At 34.2% G+C, this 21781-nt stretch overlaps 1 protein-coding gene across 5 annotated transcripts in view; it reads right to left on the bottom strand.

Moving 5' to 3' along the window:
- The window catches only part of CHCHD6 (coiled-coil-helix-coiled-coil-helix domain containing 6), a 321401-nt gene that overhangs the window by 165916 nt on the left and 133704 nt on the right, over nucleotides 1-21781 (bottom strand). For 4 of the 5 annotated variants that reach the window (XR_007951588.1, XR_007951582.1, XR_007951587.1 and 1 more), the window contains exon 5: nucleotides 11739-11822. The exons of the other annotated variant lie outside the window; for it this stretch is intronic. Coding sequence is in view for 1 of the 4 variants with exons in the window: in XM_051983082.1 (XP_051839042.1) it covers nucleotides 11739-11822 (84 nt within the window). In the remaining 3 variants the exon portion in view is untranslated. The remainder of the gene's footprint in view (nucleotides 1-11738; nucleotides 11823-21781) is intronic. 5 annotated transcript variants of the gene reach the window in all.

Raw genomic sequence — 21781 nt, 5'->3', positions numbered from 1 at the left:
TGACAAACTTATAAGAGGACACAGACAGAAGTTACAAAGGTGAGATAATCATAAATAAGTTATAATCTGCATCATAGAAGGGAACTTTCAAGCTGATGAAGTCACAAATTCATGAGTATTTAAAATCTGAGCATCAAACAGAGGGAGGGCTATGCTGTGCTTCCTATGTGGCTATACTCCTATTACTATTAGTTACAAAACTTAAAAAGATGTCCCCTAGCACCTTGACAAGTTTGAAAGTTTTAAATATCATCACTTCAGACATTGTACCAATGTGAACTGTTAATTTTAACATTCTTCCTAATTGAGAAAGACCTTCTCTCTGAAAAACAGCATGAAGTAACTGGAAGGGGAAAAGGGATCTATGTGAAGTAAAACTATCAGACATATCTAAGAGTGGTAGCAGTAAGGCCTTTTCACCTCCTCTCCAAAGCAGGGTGGCTTTCTTACAACCTCAACTAATAACCAGTCTCCTCATTTCCCCAACAAGCCAGATAGTGTAACCTTTTTGTATCAAGCAACTTGAATAAGAAAGATGACTCAATTTTTGCTTTGTGATATATTTTCACTCCAGAAATTTTTTCAGTTTAAGTAGTTCAAAGTCAAATGTTCAATTCAACATGGATATCATGTTCTACCAATTGCAAGTATATATAAAAAACAATTGATGACTGACTTTTTTTACTCAAAAAATTAGTTCAAAATTGTGCCTACTAAACTTCATCTTTTAGGACTGTCCTGACTAATACCTTAATTAATCCTAGAACAAAGGCTATGCCTTTTGTAAACACTTTTCAAACACCTACTGTTATATATACACTGATTAATACAAATATTTATTGGTTAATTTTTTCCTTTCTATACCCCTATTTGTGAAAGAGGCTTAATTCTTCAAAGCTGTTGTGAGAATGAATAGTGTAATATACTTTGAGCTCCTTGGGAAAAAAAAACTATATAAATTTCTAGGACATGTATTAGTTGCCTAGTGGTGCCTGAAAAACATAAGCTGATAAGCCCAGGAACCAGAAAAAAAAATAAAACAGTTAAGTATTTTTAATTTCTATGGGTTCTATCCTGTTTTCTCTATATATTTTTTAAATTTATGGACTAAAACTAAAACTATGGGCTAAGAAACTAAAAGCATTTCTATAACATAATGTAATAAAATAGATGATTGCACATGAAACTACAAATCTGTTATATACAACTTGCTATTCCTTTAAATATATGATTTTTTTTTATGTCATAACATTTTTTAAAACTCTTTTCCCTTCCTCATTCCCTCTTCCCTGCCCCAGAGATGGCTTCCACTAGATTCAAATAGGTGTGTGTGTGTGTAATATGTATAATGTAAAATTATTCTATATGTACCTCTATTTATCAGTTCTTTTTCTGGACACAGTATGTTACTTTGCACATCCTTTATTGTAATGTTCTTCTCTAAAATATAATGTTCGCTGGGAGCAGGTTTCTTGGGGTGCTTCTGGGAGCAGCAGCCTTCTTTTCAGTTCAGTCATCACCCCAAATGCAGCTACTGTTGCCTTCAAAGTCTTATCTCTTTCACTTAGGGCTCGGCTAGTTTTCTGGAGGCCTTCCGGATCTTGGTTTCAGTGTTCTCCACAGGACAGCCTGCCACCACTTCTCTGTCTTCCTTCATTCTGCCTGACTGCCTTTTCTGGCTTCTGAATCTCCTCGATTTCCAAGGGTTTGTGCTTGAGCGTCCAGCCACAACAAAGGCGGAAAATTGAATGAATCTGTCTCAGCCTCCGAGAGCTTCTAGTGCGATCGTCCTTCTGGCTCTGTAGCTCCTCATATGTTCCATACCGAGTATACACTAATCATTATTATCACTAGGAAACCATTATTTGTTGTAGGATTAAATCAATGCTAAACTAGATTTAACCATTGTTTCCTCAAGTCCACTTACTTAGCACCTTGTTTCAAGTTCTGGCCCATAAACACTTTATAGTTAATTTGAATACTTATTCACTCAAATTCATTCTTTTTTTTTTTTAATTTAAATTTTATTTTATTTAATAATAACTTTGTATTGACAGAATCCATGCCAGGGTAATTTTTTTACAACATTATCCCTTGCACTCGCTTATGTTTCGATTTTTCCCCTCCCTCCCTTCACCCCCCCCCAACCAAGATGGCAAGCAGTCCTATATATGTTAAATATGTTGCAGTATATCCTAGATACAATACATATTTGCAGAACCGAACAGTTCTCCTGTTGCACAGGGAGAATTGGATTCAGAAGGTAAAAATAACTCGGGAAGAAAATCAAAAATGCAAATAGTTCACATTCGTTTCCCAGTGTTCCTTCTTTGGGTGTAGCTGTTTTGGTCCATCATTTATCCATTGAAACTCAGTTAGGTCTCTTTGTCATAGAAATCCACTTCCATCAGAATACATTCTCATACAATATCGTTGTCGAAGTGTATAATGATCTCCTGGTTCTGCTCATCTCACTTAGCATCAGTCCATGTAGGTCTCTCCAAGCCTCTCTGTATTCATCCTGCTGGTCATTCCTTACAGAGCAATAATATTCCATAACATTCATATACCACAATTTACCCAGCCATTCTCCAATTGATGGGCAGCCATTCAATTTCCAGTTTCTAGCCACTACAAACAGGGCTGCTACCAACATTTTGGCACATACAGGTCCCTTTCCCTTTTTTAGTATCTCTTTGAGGTATAAGCCCAATAGAAACACTGCTGGATCAAAGGGTATGCACAGTTTGATAACTTTTTGGGCATAATTTCAGATTGCTCTCCAGAATGGTTGGATTCGTTCACAACTCCACCAACAATGCATCAGTGTCCCCGTTTTCCCGCATCCCCTCCAACATTAATCATTATTTTTTCCTGTCATCTTATCAAATTCATTCTTAAAACAATACTGCTGTTACTATATACAATGTTTTCATTGCTCATTATACTCTTCATTATTTCATGTAAATATTTCCATGTTTTTCTAAAGTTAACTAGTTCATCATTTCTTATAGTGCAGCAGTTTTCAGCCAATCCTCAATTGATCCTTGTAATTTCCATTTCTTTTCTTCCACCGAGCTGCTATAAACATTTTAGAACATGTAAGTTCCTTTTACTTTTCCCCTACTCATTTTTAGAAACAGTAGTGATATTTCTGGGTTAAAGGGTATAGATAGTTTAGTAATACTTTGGGCATAATTCCAGATTGCTCTCCAAAATAGTGGTTATCAGTTCACAGTCCCACCAACAATGAATTAGCTTCCTAATTTTTCCATATTTGCTCCAACATCTGTCATTTTCCCTTTCAATTATTTTAGCCAACTTGGTAGATATAATGATATTTCAAAGTTATTTTAATTTCATTTCTCTACTCAATAATGATTTCGTGCATTTTTTCCCATATGACTATAAATTGTTTTGATTTCTTCACTGGAAAACTGCCTGTTCATATCCTTTGACCATTTATTAATTAGGGAAGGACTTATATTCTTATATGTTTGACAAAGTTCTTTATATATTTGAGATAAGACCTTTTCCTCAGAGATTGTCTATAAAATTGTTCCTCCAATTTTCTGCTTTCCTTCTGATCTTGGCTACATTTGTGTTATTTGTGTAAACCCTTTTTAATTTAATGTAATCAAAACTATTCATTTTGCATTTAACTTTGCTATCTCTTCTTTATTTATAAAATGTTTGCCTATGTTCTTTTAATTTTCTTGTAATCATTTTCTTTATAGCTAGGTCATTTTGATTTTATCTTGTTAAATGTGTAAGATCTTGGTTTATGCTCAGTTTCTTCTGTACTGCCCTTGTCTTCCTATCTACCCAATATTTTTTTTTTTTTACCAAATAATAAATTCTTAACCTAAAGTTTTAACTCTTTATACCTGTCAAATATAAGGTTATTACATCTATTTGCTGCTGTAAATTGTGTGCTTACTATCTTCCACTGATTTACTTTTATATTTCTTATTCAGCATGAGATAATTTTGATAATTATTGCTTTAAGATCTGGTACTACTAAATCTTGTTCCTTTATGTATATATTTTTATTAGTGATATCGAGATTTTTGACTTTTTGTTCTTCCAAATGAATTTCATTATTTTTTCTAATTCAGTAAAATAATATTTTTTGATATTTGATATGGCATTGAATATATAAATTAGTTTAGAAAAAACTGTCATTTTTATTATATTGGTTCTGCCTATCCATGAGCAATTAACATTTATCCAATTATTTAAATCTGATTGTATGTATAGTTTTGTGTGCTGGGGATACAAAAAGAGGCAAAAGATAGCCTCTGCTAGCAAGATGTTCACAATCTAATGGGGAAGATAATAAGCAAACACACATGTACAAACAAGTGATAAATCTATAAATAGTAAATAATTAAGAGATTGAAGGTGGTATAATTAAGAAGGGTTGGAAAAGTCTTCCTGTGGAGATGAAATTTTAGTTGGGCCTTAGAGGAAGCTAGAAAAGGAAGTGGACAGAAAGGAGGAGGGAGTGTTTTTGGGTATGGGGGCAGTCAGAGAAAATACCCAGAGTTGGAATGGAGCCTCTTGTTTGTGGAGAATTCAGGAAATTCAGTGATCCTAGGTCAGTATGGTGGAGAAGAAAGGCACGAGAAGACTGGAAAGGGAGGAGGAGGCTAGATTATGGACTTTGAATGTCAAATAGAGGATTTTGCCTCTGATCCAGAAGTGATATGGAGTTGGAAGGAGATGAAGAAGGAAGGGAAGGAGAGGAGGGGAAAGATAAGGAAAAAGGAGTAGATCTTATAAAGAGATTCAGAGGGGAGGTGAAGGAGGGGGAGATACAGAGAAGAGAAGGGAGTGTATTTAGGGATAGTATTGGGAGGCTAAGGAAAAAAATTGGATTGGAATACAGGAACACAAGAGTATTAAGGACAATCATGGAAACATAAAAGAAATTTTACATATTAGTGAAGACTTAACTGAAATTAAATAACATGAGCAAGAGAGTACCAAAAGCAGAATGTGGGGTGTTTAGGATAGCTAAACAACAATAGGTCAAGGAGGACAAAGTATAAGATCAAAGAAATTATAACATGATTTGAGCTGGGGCAGTCCCTTCGGGAAAAATGGATGGCCTTGTGAGGAAATTATTTTAAAGGTGGAATGACTTAGACTGGACAAATAGTCTTATGTTTGTATTTTTTAAAAAATCTAATTGCTTTAACATAACAGCCTGGATCTGAACCTAATTAGAGAAAGTACCTTATTTATTTATTTATTTATTTATTTTTTAAAAGCCTTTTATTTACATAATATATGCATAGATAATTTTTCAACATTGACCCTTGCAAAGCCTTCTGTTCCAAATTTTTCCCTCTTTCTCCCATCCCCTCCCCTAAATGGCAGGTAGTCCAATACATATTAAATATGCTAAAATATATGTTAAATCCAATATATGTATACATATTTATAGTTATATTGCTGCACAAGAAAAATTGAATCAAGAAGGGAAAAAAAAACTGGGAAAGAAAACAAAATACAAGCAAACAACAACAGAAAGAGTGAGAATGCTATGTTGTAGTCCACATTCAGTTCCAAAGTCCTCTCTCTGGATGTAGATGGCTTTCTTTATCACCGAACAATTGGAACTGGTTTGAATGATCTCAGAATTGATCACTGTATATAGTCTTGTTGTTGCCTTGTATAATGATCTTCTGGTTCTGCTCATTTTACTCAGCATCAGTTTATGTAAGTCTCTCCAGGCCTCTCTGAAATCATCCTGCTGGTCATTTCTTATGGAACAATAGTATTCCATAACATTCATATACCATAATTTACTCAGCCATTCTCCAACTGATAGGCAACTGATAGCACAAAGAGTGCTGCCACAAACATTTTTTGCACATGTGGGTCTCTTTCCCTCCTGTAAGATTTCTCTTTGGGATAGAAGCCCAGTAGAAACACTGCTGGGTCAAAGGATATGTATGCAGTTTGATAACTTTTTGACTATAGTTCCAAATTGCTCTCCAGAATGGCTGTATCCATTTACAGTTCCACCAACAATATATTAGTGTCCCAGTTTTCCCACATACCCCTTCCAACATTCATCATTATCTTTTCTTATCATTTTAGCCAATCTGAGAGATGTGTAGTAGAGAGGTATGTAGTGATATCTCAGAGTTGTCTTAATTTTCATTTTCTGATCAATAGTGATTTGGAACACCTTGAGAAAGTAACTTTATATATCACGTTACAATATTAGTTTTTACCAACTTCCTGAAACCCTCAAATCCATCCTCATTGACTGTCACATTCCCTTAAATAGTGACAGCAAATCTTTTCAATACTCATCCAGCCAACAACCCTATCTCTACCTTCTTTGTTTTCAATAAAGACTTTGGCTTATTTTAATTGAGAGGATGGTGGTTCGAATGGACACTACATATCAACTTGTTTCCATATCTCGGACTCTGTCTTTTCTTCTAACTTCTTTCTTTACTTTGGTCTAAGGGTCCTTATCATCTTACATTTAGCTTAACACAATAACCCCCTAACTCAGCCTTTCCCCATTTCAATATAACTGGTACACTATTATTTATATATTAATTAATTTTTATAAAAGTTCTATCACTGTGCTACTTCAAAACTCTCAATAGTGGAAGTAGGAACAAAACCCAAGCTTTATGGTGTGTCAAGATTAAAGCTCGTTAGAACCAAAAGAACATTGTACAAAGCCACAACAGGATTTTGTGATGGTCAACTGTGATGGATGTAGCTCTCTTCAACAACGAGGTGATTCAGGTTAGTTCCAATAGTGTTGTGATGAAGAAAGCCATCTACACCCAGAGAAAGGGCTGTTTAGGAACTAAGTGTAGATCACAACGTAGGATTTTTACCTTTTTTTATTGTTGTTTGCTTGCTTTTTTTCTTTCTCAATTTTTTCCTTTTTGATCTGATTTTTTTTAATGTAGCACGATAAATGTGTATATGTTTATAAGAATTGTACACGTTTAATCTATATTGAATTACTTGTTGTCTAAGGGAGAGAGTGAGGGAAGGCAGAGTGAAAAATTTGAAACACAAGGTTTTTCAAGGATGAATGTTGAAAAATATCTTTGCATGTATTTTGAAAATAAAAAGCTATTATTTTTAAAAGATTAAAGTTCTTTCCACTATAATCTAATGTAGTTACTTCTGAGCCTAGAAAGTAACCTGTTTAACAGGTGACATATCAGAAACAGAAGTTAAAAGTGAATTAGATGCAAATTCCACATGGTGCACTAGCAGATCTACTTTATAGATATTGCTCCATTTCTTTCCTTTCTATATTAAATCATTAAGGATTAAGCAGAGCAAGGGTTATGGATCCTAACCTGAATCATGCTGCCATCTCAGGAGGAGAAACTTCAGCCCTTAAATTAATAAAGAAAGAGCATCTGGGGATCTCAAAGCTATATCCCGCTGGCACTATACTAAAAACACTAAGTACAATCTGTCATTGTCTTGTAAATTGAAAATGATTTCATTTCCTGATATGGTCAGAAGTATCAAGTTGAGAGTAGTATGTACAAAAAGACAGTTCATTCTGCACAAGGTCATTTTCCACTGATGGGCATAGGGACATACCAAACAAGAAGCTTTACCAGGTATTGGTGGGGAATCTTCATGAAGTTCCCTATTCCAAATGAGGCAGAGAGTTTCACTACTTCCAGAGAACAAGAAATCAAGACAGTATTATGTTGTCTGTGTGGCAAAGGAAAGGGAAGGATGCCCCAAATTTGATATATGACAAGGTAATTTTTTCTTTTAAAGAGAAAAGAACCAGACCTCTCCATCTGGAAGAAAAAACTACAGTATTCTACTGCATGTATTCCCAGGATGAACATCAAATTTCACATCTAGATCAATTCCTAATATGGAATATTGGGGAGACATACTCTGAATATCTCATTTTTTCCTCTGGTAAGATGAAAGAGAAATCCTTATGTTTCCAAGCATGATTGTGAGATAATTCTAAAAATTATGAAACCCTAGAATAATTTTTAAAATGTGATTCATACATTCAAGTATATTTCAATTTTAATTAAAGCTTCAATTTAGTATCAACTCAGAAGCGAAGTACTGTGCTATCTAGATACTAAGGGAACTACAAAGATAAACAAGACATAGCTCCAGTCTAAAGGGGGTTGAATATATAAAGGAAGCCTACAAATAATAAGAGTATGAAGCACAGTGTGATAAATATACAAGAGGTATACATAGCTCATTGTGAGCAATCTGTCTGGGTTTCCCCTGCTTTCGTCAGTTTCTAAGACTTTTGCTTCTTGGCCATGCCATGAGGATTGTGCCATATGGTACTCAACCTTGGAACCTTACGGCTACAGGATTAAAAATAGGACCACCTTTTTGAAGATAGAGACTAAGAAATACCTACAAGGAGTGAGAAGAGAGGGGAAAATGCTGACAGTCTTTAGGCAGGAAGTGTACTTTAAGTGTAATTAAGCAGAACTTGCTGTCATTCAAGAGAGCTGGGTTCAAGCCTTAATTGTCATAAATCAGCTGAGTGAACAAAATGTTCAAACAAATGTGGTTTCAGTTTCCCAGTTATCTATAGAATAATTATTGTTGTAGAACAAGTGTTTAAAGAAAAAAAATTGGCCCTTATTCTATTATGTAATTTCCATTCCTGCTGTCATATATATTATTGTTAACTGGCAAAATTTTGGCAGGAGTAGAAATTAGATAATAGAGAAGCTTTGTTTTTATTATTTCCTATGGAGATGGAAAAGAGGGAATGGAAAATATAAGAGAAGCATTCCAGTTAGTCCTTTCTCCAGGAGTACACCTTTGTAACTATTTTATTTTAAATTGTAAATGGAAATAACCCAACCCCTTTCCTAATCTCTCTATTGACAACTAAGGAACCACTATTCTCTTGATCATCTAGGCACAATATCTAGTTGCTATCTTTCTCCCTTACCTTCTTTCATATCCAATCAGCTGCCAAGCCCTATCAAGTTTACTTTCCATATCATATACACTTCTCTCCTCTGACACTGCCATCACCCTACTGCAGGCCCTCATCACCTGACATCTGGAATGTTGTTAGAGCCTACTGGTTGGCCTGTCTGCTTCAAGTCTCTCCCTATTTCAATCCATGGTGCACTCATTTGTCAAATTGATATTCCTTAAGTATAGTTCTGATCGTATCACCTCCATCCAATTTCAGTCTCCTGGATCTATGCATTTTTACTGGCTGTCTTCCATGCTTGGAACTCTTCCCCTTCCTCAACTATTCCTTCTTTAACGTCTCAGCTGAATTCCTACTTTCTACAAGAAGTTTTTCACAGACATCCTCAATCTTAGTGCCTTCCTTCTAAGATTATCACCAATTTATATTGTGCATAAACTTGTTTCTACTTGGTTGTTTTCAGGTTGTTTCCTCCATTACAAATAGCTACTTGAGAATTGAGGCAAATTTTTGCTTTAATTATATCCCTAGAACTTAACAAAGTCACCAATAGGTGCCTAATAAATCCTTGTTGACTGACTGATTTCACTTCTCTCTGCAAAGTCTGACCACTTCTAAGTCCTCTTCCTCAATCCTGATACCTACCAGCTCCAATATTATCTAAATAGAGAATACTAGGCCAGGAAGATGACACAGGACCTACTCTTCAGGAGTTTCTCTTTAAATCATCTCCTGACCAATCTCTTCAAACACACAAACAAACAAAAAGGCTGTAAGAAAAGAACTTGATTGGGAAGTCCTAAAGCTGTGTTATATCTCAGGAAACTGAAAATGTCAAGGTCTGAAAGGATTCAACACATGAAAGCTGAATTATATAAAAGCAGTAGCTAATAAAAAAGGATTGCGGGATGTTGTGTTTTTCATCTTTCCAGCCATTACAGGAATAAAATTATCCACAGAGAAGATCGAAAACTTTTTTTTTAAACTAATACAATTAAGCCTTATTACAGCATTTCTTTTTTCCCTCTTTCCTATGTTCCCAGTAATCTCCTCTATCTTTCTCTCCAATCTCTGCTCTTCGGAATGTTTTGGAGGCATTTTTTTATTTTATTACCAGCAAAATGCTAGTGTTTAAGAGTCAGAAAAGAGATAGTGGTTTTGCACCTCTTCATAGTAGCATTTAATATCTTTTCACAATCTTGTGGAAAATCCTCATTAAAAAAGTCTGCATCTGCATATGTAAGGAGTTTGGATATCTCTTTATGATTACTATGGGGAAGAAAAGATGATAAAGTCAAGTTCTTCTGGTATAAGTTTTCCCTTTCAGCAAGACAAAGCATTTTTCATTTTTTATAAGGATAAGTATTAAACAGGAAAGGAAAAGACAGTGAGACAGAGTCTTACCAGAAAGCAATTTTTTATAGAAGAAAAATTCAAGGGGGCCTAGCTCCTTCTTACTCTAGATAGACATATATCCCAGTGCTTTTAGGAGCCAAAACTAGAGAGAGAAACACAAGAGAGGCACAGCAGGAAACTAAAGATTTGCACACATAACAAAAAAAAATCTGTGCTTATGAACATATGGGCAACTGTGATAATTAGAGCTATGGTTGGTGGATTCCACCCCCCACCCCCTTCCTTTTTTTTCCAAAAAGCTTTCAGGCTTTCAATTCACAATCCTTATCACTTATAAGCTACATTCAAACTTGGATATGTAGCTCAAGATATATATTTTTAAAGGGTCAGTGACATGGGTTCTATATAATGTTAATATATTAACCAAGTGTTTTATGTTAATAGCCTATTTAAAATCATATTTCCTGTGTCTGCCCTACCAAAAATGAAAAATAATGGTGAAAAAATACACAGCCAAGAAAATAGTTTCCTTCTTATCTTTATAGTTGTTCTATCCAGGTTTTTTTGTGGCTCTGCTTTGGTTCAGTTATAAAGGGAAACCCCATTGGGAATCAGAGCCACTAAACATACTGTCAAATGATATTTTATAGATTAAATCATGACAGTTCATTTTTAGCCACGATTCTACAGTAAACCAGATTTTGTTACCTCTGGCAGGAGATGAACCAGGCTTTGTTACCTCTGGCAGGAGGTGAAAACACTTCATTGAGATTCTTCCACACTCTGCCAAATTTTTCTAAAGCATTTATTTTGGAAAAGCCACCATGATCAACAACTAAACTAAAAAGGGAGTGGTAAATAAATCACTAAATGGGTTTTTATAAATCATTTCTAGTTTTTTTTTTTTTTTTTTTTTAGCTTGATGTCTCTTAAAAGGCATTCGTTTTAAAGGCTTATTCTAAGAGAAACAGATAGTGTATAGTAGTGGTGCACTGTGATCTCCTCAACTCCCAGGAGGAAATTAATAATACAACTTTAATATATTTGTATAGCAAGACTTAACATTATTATTATTATTTTCTTCAACTCAGCTTCTTAACTAAATGGAGAAAGGTAAATTGGCTCTCAGCACCGCCCTGTGGTGAAAGAAGAATTTTTAGTGGCATGGCATTCAATAAAAATGGTTCAATTAAAAACCAATTACCTTCTTGAATGCAACTTGTTAAAAGGTTCAGTTTGTAGAGCTGTTTGATGCAAGGAGGAAAAGAAACAGGTTGGTTTTGGAGAAACAGGGGAGCACAGGGCAAGGGATGAGGTCCAAAACTCCAAGTGTCAGCACAATGCTTTCTGCTTCTTTGAGACATTAGTCTATGTGGATTCTAGTCAGCTGTTAGCACTAGGCCCCCAAAATTAAAATGAACACAGGCTTTACCTTTCTTTCAATTCGACCCAATTGCTCTTTATAGAAAATGTCACGGCGTCTTAGCTCTGCCTCTACACCTTCCAGTTCTTTGGCCTAGTTGAAAAAGAGCAAAACACACATTAGTACCCAGAAATGGTAAAAAGGGAAGCTAGCATTTGGAAATGAGAACTGGCCAGCAATTTTTGTTTAAAGTTCCAGGAATGAAGCTTAAAATGTCATATTTCTGGCCATAGTTCTAAAAGAATAGGAGGAAAATGCTTCTTCCATGATCAATTTTTTTTTTTTGTTTAACCAACTACCTGATTAAAATTTTAATAAGTCTTTTTCAAACCTTAAGACATGAAGGTTGAATTTACTCTATTAGAAACAGAATCCTAGTTAAAAGTTATCTCAGAGTTCCTCCTACACTTTACCCGCAAGAATTCCTTTATTACATTCATCTTCCCCACCTTCCAGCTCCCAACATCCCTGATAGCTGGTCACTTCTAGTTCTGAGAAACAGCATGATTATCTGTAAGATGACAACTGATGGGTAACTGCACACACACTTTTCTGATTCATTCATAATAGACCCTGTCTTCAGGACTTTATAGTTCAGATTTTCCCCTTGCATGTCTTACTTTTTCCTCCCTACTATGTACATTCCTAAAGAGTTTTTAGCTCTGTGAGAATTAAGCACTACAAAGTGGGGGAAGATCTTCAGTACTCTGAGAACTTCAGAAAGCTCACTTTCTTTTTCAAGCTCAAGTGCTTAATGCAACCTGTCTATGAATCTAAATCCATTAAATATCAAATAGGACACACTAGTCAAAAAACACATGTATAATATATACAAGAAAGGGTGTGCATGTGGTAATGCTATCTTCTACAAGAGGTAATGGATAGCAGTGAAGTTTAATAATGAAACTGTTGACCATATAATACCTGTAAGTATACATATAATACCTGTAAGTACTGGCAGAAAGGCATTTGAAAGAAATGAAAGTATTGCTCACATGGGTAAGTACCAGGGTTGCATGGCAGCAAGATGGAAATTTGGGAGCTGAATGCTAATGTTGGTGTTGCCTTAAGAGAGCAGGTTGATCTGGATTTGAAGAAGCTGCTTACTTGCCTTTTTGACCCCTAGTAGAAGGGGGAAAATATTACTAACCAGCTGCTTCTGGTGTTTGTGGAAGACCTAAAAAAATACTAAAAGTATAGAAAGAGTTTCTGGAATATCTATGGAATGTCGCAGAAAAGGAAAATTAAGACCTAAACACCTTCAGGATCCTGGAGGCCACGCAAGATTTCCCCTAAGCATTGTCAAGATAATACTACTTGAGGCTCTTCCAAGAGCAAGCTTGGCTAAACGATACTGAGTCATTTCAATGCTTGAGCACTTAACTATTAGCAATCAGTGTGTGCCATCAGAGGAGAGCCTAGTCCAATACAATTAAGCAGTCAAGTTCAAGATATCCCTTATGGCTCTAAACTTGTCATTTTCTGGCCCAACATGAACAGTCAAGAAAGAAAATGACATTTAAAAGACAAATGGCTCTGAAGCTCTATTTATGATTGTTTAGGGCAGGTAGAATTTTCAAGCTAAAGAATAAGATACCTAGAAAAATGAACAATTAATATCCCAGATGCTGGGTGTCTCTTGATAACTTGAACATCTAATGGCTACAATGATAAAAACTCAGTCCTCATACTTAGGACAACATTCTGCAACTTTCTCAAGAGAAAGATAGTGTTTCCACATCTATAGAAAAAAATAAGGTTTATTTCCTCTTCTACATTCGAAAGAAAGGACACTTGTCTCACTTCAATATGCAATATAATGAATTGGAGAATCTATAATCCTATAGATTAGGAGATCCTAAATCTATAGCTTTCATAGATTCACTTATATTTCACATCTTTCCTCAGTAACAAGGAAATTAATATGAAAATAAAGTTAAATCTCAATTATCTATGGTCTAATAGGAAGAAATATGGAAGTAGGGAGTCACACCTTATTAGTTCTAACCTCCCTCCCCCATTTTCTAATCATATAAACTTTAGCTGTAATGCCAGAGAAACTGAGGCAGAAGAGACTTTAGAGAGTTTTTAATATTTTATTAATGGGACAGTAAAATTGACTGGACAGGACTCTCGTCTCAATTATCCAGTCAGACCGAGATAAAGATATACTGGGACCAAGGAATCCATGTTGGTCCCAGGGCTGGAGGAGATTGTCATCTCAAAGAATCCAGCGTCCAGCCACCAACCTCCAGCCTCCAGCAATGAATGGAGGAACCCCAACCTCTTAAATACCTTTTCTCTAAACAAAGGAAGGGGTAAGAATAGCGGGGAAAACTTCTGCCAGGATGGGGGAGGCCATAAATCCTAAAAAACCCAGAGACAGGATGTTTGACTACACAGAAGTAAAGATATCAGTGAGGTATCTTGGAATATTTTAGAGGGATATTGTAAATTCTTGAGGGCAGAAAAGAGTCAGGAGGTCTTTTGTTTATCTTGCTAACAATTTATAACCTTAGAGCAAACAGTCCTCAGTCTTAATGGCCCAGAGGGGAGTTTACTTAGGGGATTGAGACAGAACAGTTAAGGAAACTGAGACAAAGGAAACTCGTACAGGGAAACTGAGTCAGGACAGTTAAAGAGAACTGTGGCATAACATAGCCAATTCCAGAGAATCAAGGATGACAGAGAGATGATGGACTTAATAGGCATACATTTTTGGACACTGCCAATATAGGAATTTGTTTTGCTTGGTATGCAATTTTATTTATATATTAGGACATAAAAACCTCAAAATCAAATGCAGGAAGGCAGAAATAGTAAATGCTTTCTTTTCAGATCATGATGAAATAAAAACTACATCAAAAAGTTAGGGGTAAATAGACTAAAAAGTAATTGGAAACCAAATAATCTCATCTTAAAGAATGATTGGGTGAAACAGCAAATTATAGACACAATTAATAATTTCACCCAAGATAATGACAACAATGCGACATCATACCAAAATTTATGGGATGCAACCAAAGTGGTAATAAGGGGAAATTTTATATCATTAGAGGCTTACTTGAATAAAATAGAGAAAGAGAAGATCAGTGAATTGGGCTTGTAACTTAAAAAGCTAGAAAAACACCAAATTAAAAACCCCCAATCAAATACTAAACTTAAAATTCTAAAATTAAAAGGAGAAATTAATAATATTGAAAGTAAAAAAAAAAAACTATTGAATTAATAAATAAAACTAAAAGTTGGTTTTATGAAAAAACAATAAAACAGATAAACCTTTGGTAAATCTGATTAGAAAAAGGAAATTGTTGTTAAATGGAAAGGAAATGTTTGTTGAAGTTCTCTAAATATGCCATCATATCATCTGCAAAGAATGATAATTTGGTTTCCTTATTACCTACTCTACTTCCTTTAATCTCTTTTTCTTCTCTTATTGCCAAAGCTAGCATTTCTAGTACAATATTGAATAGTAATGGTGATAGTGGGCAACCTTGTTTCACTCTGATCTTACTGAAAATGGCTCCAGTTTATCCCCATTACATAGAATGCTTGCTGATGATTTTATATAGATGCAACTGACTGTTTTAAGGAAAAGTCCATTTATTTCTATGTTCTCTAGTGTTTTTAATAGGGATGGGTGTTGGTTTTTATCAAATGCTTTTTCTTTTTGTTAATTTGGTTATTGATATAGTCAATTATGCTAATAGTTTTTCTAATATTTAACCAGTCCCGCATTCCTGATATAAATCCTACTTGATAGTAGTGTATTATCCTGGGGATGATTTTTTTGGTAATCTCTTTGCTAATATTTTATTTAAGATTTTTATCTTAATTCATTAGGATTAATTCATTCCTAATTGAATATTCATTAGGAAGATTGGTCTATAATTTACTTTCCCTGTTTTTGCATTTTTTTCAAATAATTTATATAGTAGTATTGGGATTAATTGTTTTTTAAATGTTTAGTAGAATTCACATGTAAATCCATCTGGTCCTGGAGATTTTTTTCTTAGGGAGTTGATTAATAGCTTGTTCTATTTCTTTTTTCTAAAATAGGACTATTTAAGTAATGTATTTCCTTTTCTTTTAATCTGGGCAATCTATATTTTTGTAGGTATTCCTCCATTTCACTTAGGTTGTCAAATTTATTGGTATAAAGTTGGGTAAAGTAACTCCTAATTATTGCTCTAATTTCTTTTTTATAGGTGGATAGTTCTCCCTTTTCATTTTTGAGACTAACAATTTGATTTTTCTCTTTCCTTTTTCTAATCAAATTAATTAATGGTTTATTAATTTTGTTGTTTTTTTCATAAAACTGACTCTTAGTTTTATTTATTAATTCAATAGTTTTTTACTTTCAATTTTATTTTTCTCTCCTTTTATTTTCAAGTTTGGTATTTGATTAGGGTTTTTTTATTTGTTCTTTTTCTAGCTTTTTAAGTTGCAAGCCCAATTCATTGATCTTCTCTTTTTCTATTTTATGAAAGTAAGCATCTAGAGATATAAAATTTCCCCTTATTACAGTTTTAGCTGTATCCCACAAATTTTGGTATGATGTCTCATTATTGTCATATTCTTGGATGAAACTATTAATTGTATCTATGATTTGCTGTTTCACACATTCATTCTTTAGGATGAGGTTATTTAGTTTCCAATTTCTTTTTGATTTATTTTCCCCTGGCCTTTTAAATTGAATGTAATTTTTATTGCATAATGATCTAAAAAATGCATTTACTATTTTTGCCTTTCTGCATTTGATTTTGAGGTCTTTATGTCCTAATATGTGGTCAGTTTTTGTATAGGTTCCATGAACTGCCAAGAAGAAAGTGTACTCCTTTCTTTCTCCATTCAATTTTCTCCAAAGATCTATCATATCTAGCTTTTCTAGTATTCTATTTACCTCTTTTAACCTCTTTCTTATTTATTTTGTGGCTTGATTTATGTAGTTCTGAGAGAGCAAGGTTGAGATATCCCACTATTACAGTTTTGCTTTCTATTTCTTCTTGCAGCTCTCTTAATTTCTCCTTTAGGAATTGAGATGCTACACCACTTGGTGCATATATGTTTAAATATTAATATTGCTTTATTATCTATGGTACCCTTTAACAAGACATAGTTTTTGTCCTTATCTCTTTTAATTAGATCAATTTTTGCTTTTGCTTGATCTGAGATCAGGATGGCTACCTCTGCTTTTTTTTACTTCACCTGAAGCATAACAGATTCTGCTCCAGACTTTTACCTTTACTCTGTATATATCACTCTGCTTTAAATCTGTTTCTTGTAAACAACATATTGTAGGATTCTGGCTATTAATACAGTCTGCTATCCACTTACGCTTTATGGAAAAGTTCACCCCATTCACATTTACAGTTAAATCTATTAATTCTATATTTCCTGCCATCTTATTAACCCCAAATTACACTATTCTCTTTCCTTTTCCCCTTTCCCTCCTCTCCAGTATTTTACATAGGAGTACTAATTGCCTCAGTCCTCCCTCTTTCGAGACCCTCCTCTTTTCTTATGCCTTTCCCCTATTTCTGTTTTCCTTTATATTTAGCCTACCCCTTCCCTTTTCCCTTTTCTCCTCTCACTTTTCTATAGGGTGAGAGAAGGTTTTCGGTGAAACCAAATATATCTAATATTCTTTCTTTGAAACAAATCTGATTAGAGTAAGATTAATACAATATTCACCACCCTCCCTTCTTTCCCTCAATTATAATTTTCTTTTTTTCCTTTGCCTCTTCCTGAGATGTAATTTCCCTCATTTTACCTCCACTTTCCCCTTTTTTTTCTGTTCCAATCCCCTTCCCACAGTTAGTTTTTTTTTTTAATATTATAGCAGTAAAATCAGATTATATGTGCACTCTATGTATACCCATTACAGAAATACAGTTCTCAAGAGTTTTTTTTTTCTTTTTACCTTTTTATGCTTCTCTTGAGTGCTATATTTGGAGGTCAAATTTTTTGTTTTGCTATGGTCTTTTCATCAAAAATAAATGGAATTCACCAGTTTCATTGAATGTCCATCTTCTTCCCTGAAAGAAAATGCTCAATTTACCCGGGTAATTTATTCTTGGCTGTACTCCAAGTTCCTTCGCCTTTCAGAATTCAGATTCCAGGCCCTCTGATCCTTTCAAATGGAAGCTGCTAGGTCCTGAGTAATTCTTATTGTGGCTCCTTGGTATCTGAATTGTTTCTTTCTGGCTGCTTGTAATATTTTTTCCTTGGTCCAATAGCTCTGAAATGTAGCCACAATATTCTTTGGGGTTTTAATTTTGGGATCTCTTTCAGTAGGTGTTCGGTGAATTTTTTCCAATGGTCATTTTACCTTCTGATTCTATGACATCTGGGCAGTTCTATTTGATGATTTTCTGAAAATTAGCGTCTAGGCTCTTTTTTTCATCATGTATTTCAGGGAGTCTAATAACCCTTAAATTGTCTCTCCTAGATCTATTTTCCAGGTAGATTGTTTTCCCAAATAGGTATTTTACTTTTTTTTTTTTTCATTTTTTTGGTTTTGTTTCCATTTGTTTAGTTCTGAATTTTAGTGAACTATCTTTTTCATTTACTTTTTTTTTTAACTTCTTTTTATATTTGTCCAATTGAATTTTTAAATGAGTTGTTTTGTTCAGTGGAATTTTTTTTCCATTTCACAAATTCTGTTTTTTAAGGAGTTATTTTCTTTTTCCATTTCACAAATTCTATTTTTAAGGAATTATTTTCTTTTTCTGTTTCACAAATTCTGTTTTTCTGGGAGTTGCTTTCTTTTTCTATTTTATCAAATCCATTTTTAATGAGTTATATGCCTTTTCCAAACCCTCTTGCAAAGTTTTTATTTCCTTTCTCCATTTTTCTTCTAGCTCTCTTTTAAGATCCTTTTAAATTTTTTTCTAGGAAACCTTTGTGTGATGGGGATAGGTTATCTCACCTTTTGGGGATTCATCTGGAGACAATCTGCCTTTAGTCTCCTCAGGATTTGCTATCTGTTATTCTCTTTCACCATTAAAGCTGCCTATTATGAGAGTTCTCTATTTATTTATTTATTTTTACTCATTAAAAAACAAAACAAAACAAAAAAAAAAAACCAACATTAATGTCTGCTTTTAGAGTAGGGGAGATTTTCCAAGCTTCCTCTATAAAGCTGCTGCTCTGGGTCAGTGCTGATTCACTCTTGGTGCTTGTTGGGCGTGGCCAGATCCTGTGAAATTTTGGCATTTCAGGGTTCACGATTGACCTTTTGTGTTTGTATTGGATGTTTTATAATTTCTCTGCTGATCTACTGGCTTGAAACCAGGGCAAAGTGGCCAATACTGCTATAGATTTCTGTAGAGTCCTCCTCATAGAGTCTCCTCCACATGGAATCTGCACTGCCTTGCCAGGATTCTGCGTTGTCTGCACTGGTGTCTGTGCTCAGCTTCTTGTGCTTGGCTGCCACCCTCCCATTTCCAATTGAAACAGACCTTTTCTGGAAATCTTCAAAATTATTTTCTGCTGGTAATTTGTTGTACTCCCAATACTTGTGGATTCTGCCAGTCCAGAGCTAATTCAGAGGCTGGATTTGCTAATTAGTCTGAGGGTTGTAGAAGAAAGTCAGAAAGAAATGTGTGTTCTCTCTGCCATCTTGGCTCTGCCCCTGGAAGTTTTTCCCCTTTTTATGATCTCTTTGGAATACAGGCCCAGTAGAAACACTGATGCATCAAAGGTTATGCAGAGTTTTATAACTCTTTGGGCATAGTTCTAAATGATGCAAAAATTTTAAATAAAATATCATCAAGGAGACTATAGAAATATATATAACAAAGATTATATATTATAAACAGGCTGGATTTATACTAGGAATACAGAGCTGGTTCAATATTAGACAAAGTATAAATACAACAGACTATATTAATAACAAAAACAATGAAAAAATGATTACATCAATAAATGAAGAAAAAGCTTTTAAAGAATAATACCCATTCCTATTAAAAAAAAACCACTTTAGAAATCAGAGAAATAAATGGAATCTTCTTTAATATTGAAATTAATATCTATCTAAAACCAAGAGACATTATCTGTAATGAAATTATCTGTTAACACAAATAAACAAAAGACCTTTCCAATAAGATCAGGGGTAAAGCTCAGATGTCCATTATCACTATTACTATTCAAAATAATGTGGAAAAAATAAGCTATAGAAAAAGATAATGAAAAGAATCAAGGGGAAATTATGGACAAAGAGGAAACACAATTATCATTTTTTTTATAGATGAGGTGAAGATTTATTTAGAGAGTCAACTAAAAAGTAATTAAACAATCAACAACTTCAAAAAAGTTGCCAGATATAAAATAAACCTATAAATTATCATCAGCATTTTTGTATATTACCAATAAAATGCAAGAAGAAGAGAAAACAAAAGTGATTCCATTAAAAAAAAATACAGATAACAAAATACTTGAGAGTCTGCCTGTCAGCACACAGGATAATTATAAAAAAGTCTCACTTTTATCTAAGTGAACCATTCATTAGATCTATATGTAAAGCAATTTTTACACATAGTGATTTTTATGTAATTTGAATGTGCCTTTGGAAGTAGAGATAGAAGAACAGAAGGTAAGAAAGGGACTGGGCATCATGGAGGGAACCTGCCAGCACATGATTTAAGTACACAAAGGGGATAGGGACAGAAAAAGGAAAGCAGATGGAGGGGCATGGCCAACCATGTGAGTATCTGACCAGAAGCAAGAAGAAGTACGGGGCAGGTACATGAGGGCCAGAAACAGAGAGGAGACAGGCCATATGTGGAGGCCAGGGACAGACATACTGTGTCCTAAGACTGAAGGACTGAAGACAGACATGATCTGGACATAGATAGGCAACATGAGGTAAATGTTTCCTCTGTCAGAGGAGGTCTCAAGCCAAGCCCTCATCCTATGGCAGCTGTTGCTTTCAATTGAAGATTTATTTTTTGCTTTAATTTGGTTTGTTGCGGAGGTAGGGATGGGAAACTGTAGAGCACTGAGTCAAGGGGCAAGAGCAAAAAGAAAAAGCACAGTGCTGTATAGTAAAATGAAATAATAGGTTTTTTAAAAGAATGCCTATTACTCTAGCTATGTGACCTGGGCAACTCACTTAATCCCAAATGCCTCAGGGGAAAAAAAAAGAATGTGTATTATTTCAGAATTCTTTACAGAAATTAGAATCTATGTAATACAAATTTATATAAAGTGAAAACTGTCTATATATGAACCCAATTACAAAACATTCTTTACACAAATAAAGCTATATTTAAATAACTGGAGAAATAATAATTGTTCATTAATGCATAAAAGTTAATGTAATAAAATGACAATATTATCTAAATTTACATATTCAGTGTCAAATCATAAAGGATTAATTTATAAAGCTAGGAAAAAATAATAAAATAATTCATCTGGAGGAACAAAAGCTAAAAAAATCAAAGGAATTAATGAAAAAAAGTGAGGACACTTAGTATCAGATCTTATACTATATTACAAAGTCATACTTATCAAAACAATTTGGTAATGGATCTCAAATGGGTCTGTATCTCAAAAAGATCACAGAAGAGGGAAAAAACCCCTACATGTGCAAGAACTTTTATAGTAGCCCTTTTTGTAGTAAAAGGTACTGGAAACTGAGTGGAGAATGGCTCCATCAGTTGGAGAATCTTTACAGCAAGTTTTTCTGATAAAATCTCCTTTCTAAAATATATAATAGTGAATTGATTCAAATTTATAAGAATAAGAACTATTCCTTAATTGATAAATATGGTCAAAGGATATGAATGAGTAGTTTTTAGAAGAAGAAATCCAATGTATCAACAGATATATAAGAAAATGTTCTAAATCATTAATATTTAGACAAATGTAAAATTGAGGTACCACCTAACAGCCATAATACTGATAGTTGACAAAAGAAAGAAAATAACAAATGCTAGATAGGCTATGGGAATACAGACACATTAATGTGCTATTGGTGGAGCTGGGAATTGGGAAAAGTTAGATGAACTGATGCAAAGTAAACAGAATTAGAATAGTAACATAGAATA

The sequence above is a fragment of the Antechinus flavipes genome, chromosome 1, assembly GCF_016432865.1.
Source record: "Antechinus flavipes isolate AdamAnt ecotype Samford, QLD, Australia chromosome 1, AdamAnt_v2, whole genome shotgun sequence".
Lineage (NCBI taxonomy): Eukaryota > Metazoa > Chordata > Mammalia > Dasyuromorphia > Dasyuridae > Antechinus > Antechinus flavipes.
This window is presented reverse-complemented; position numbering and strand designations above follow the sequence as displayed.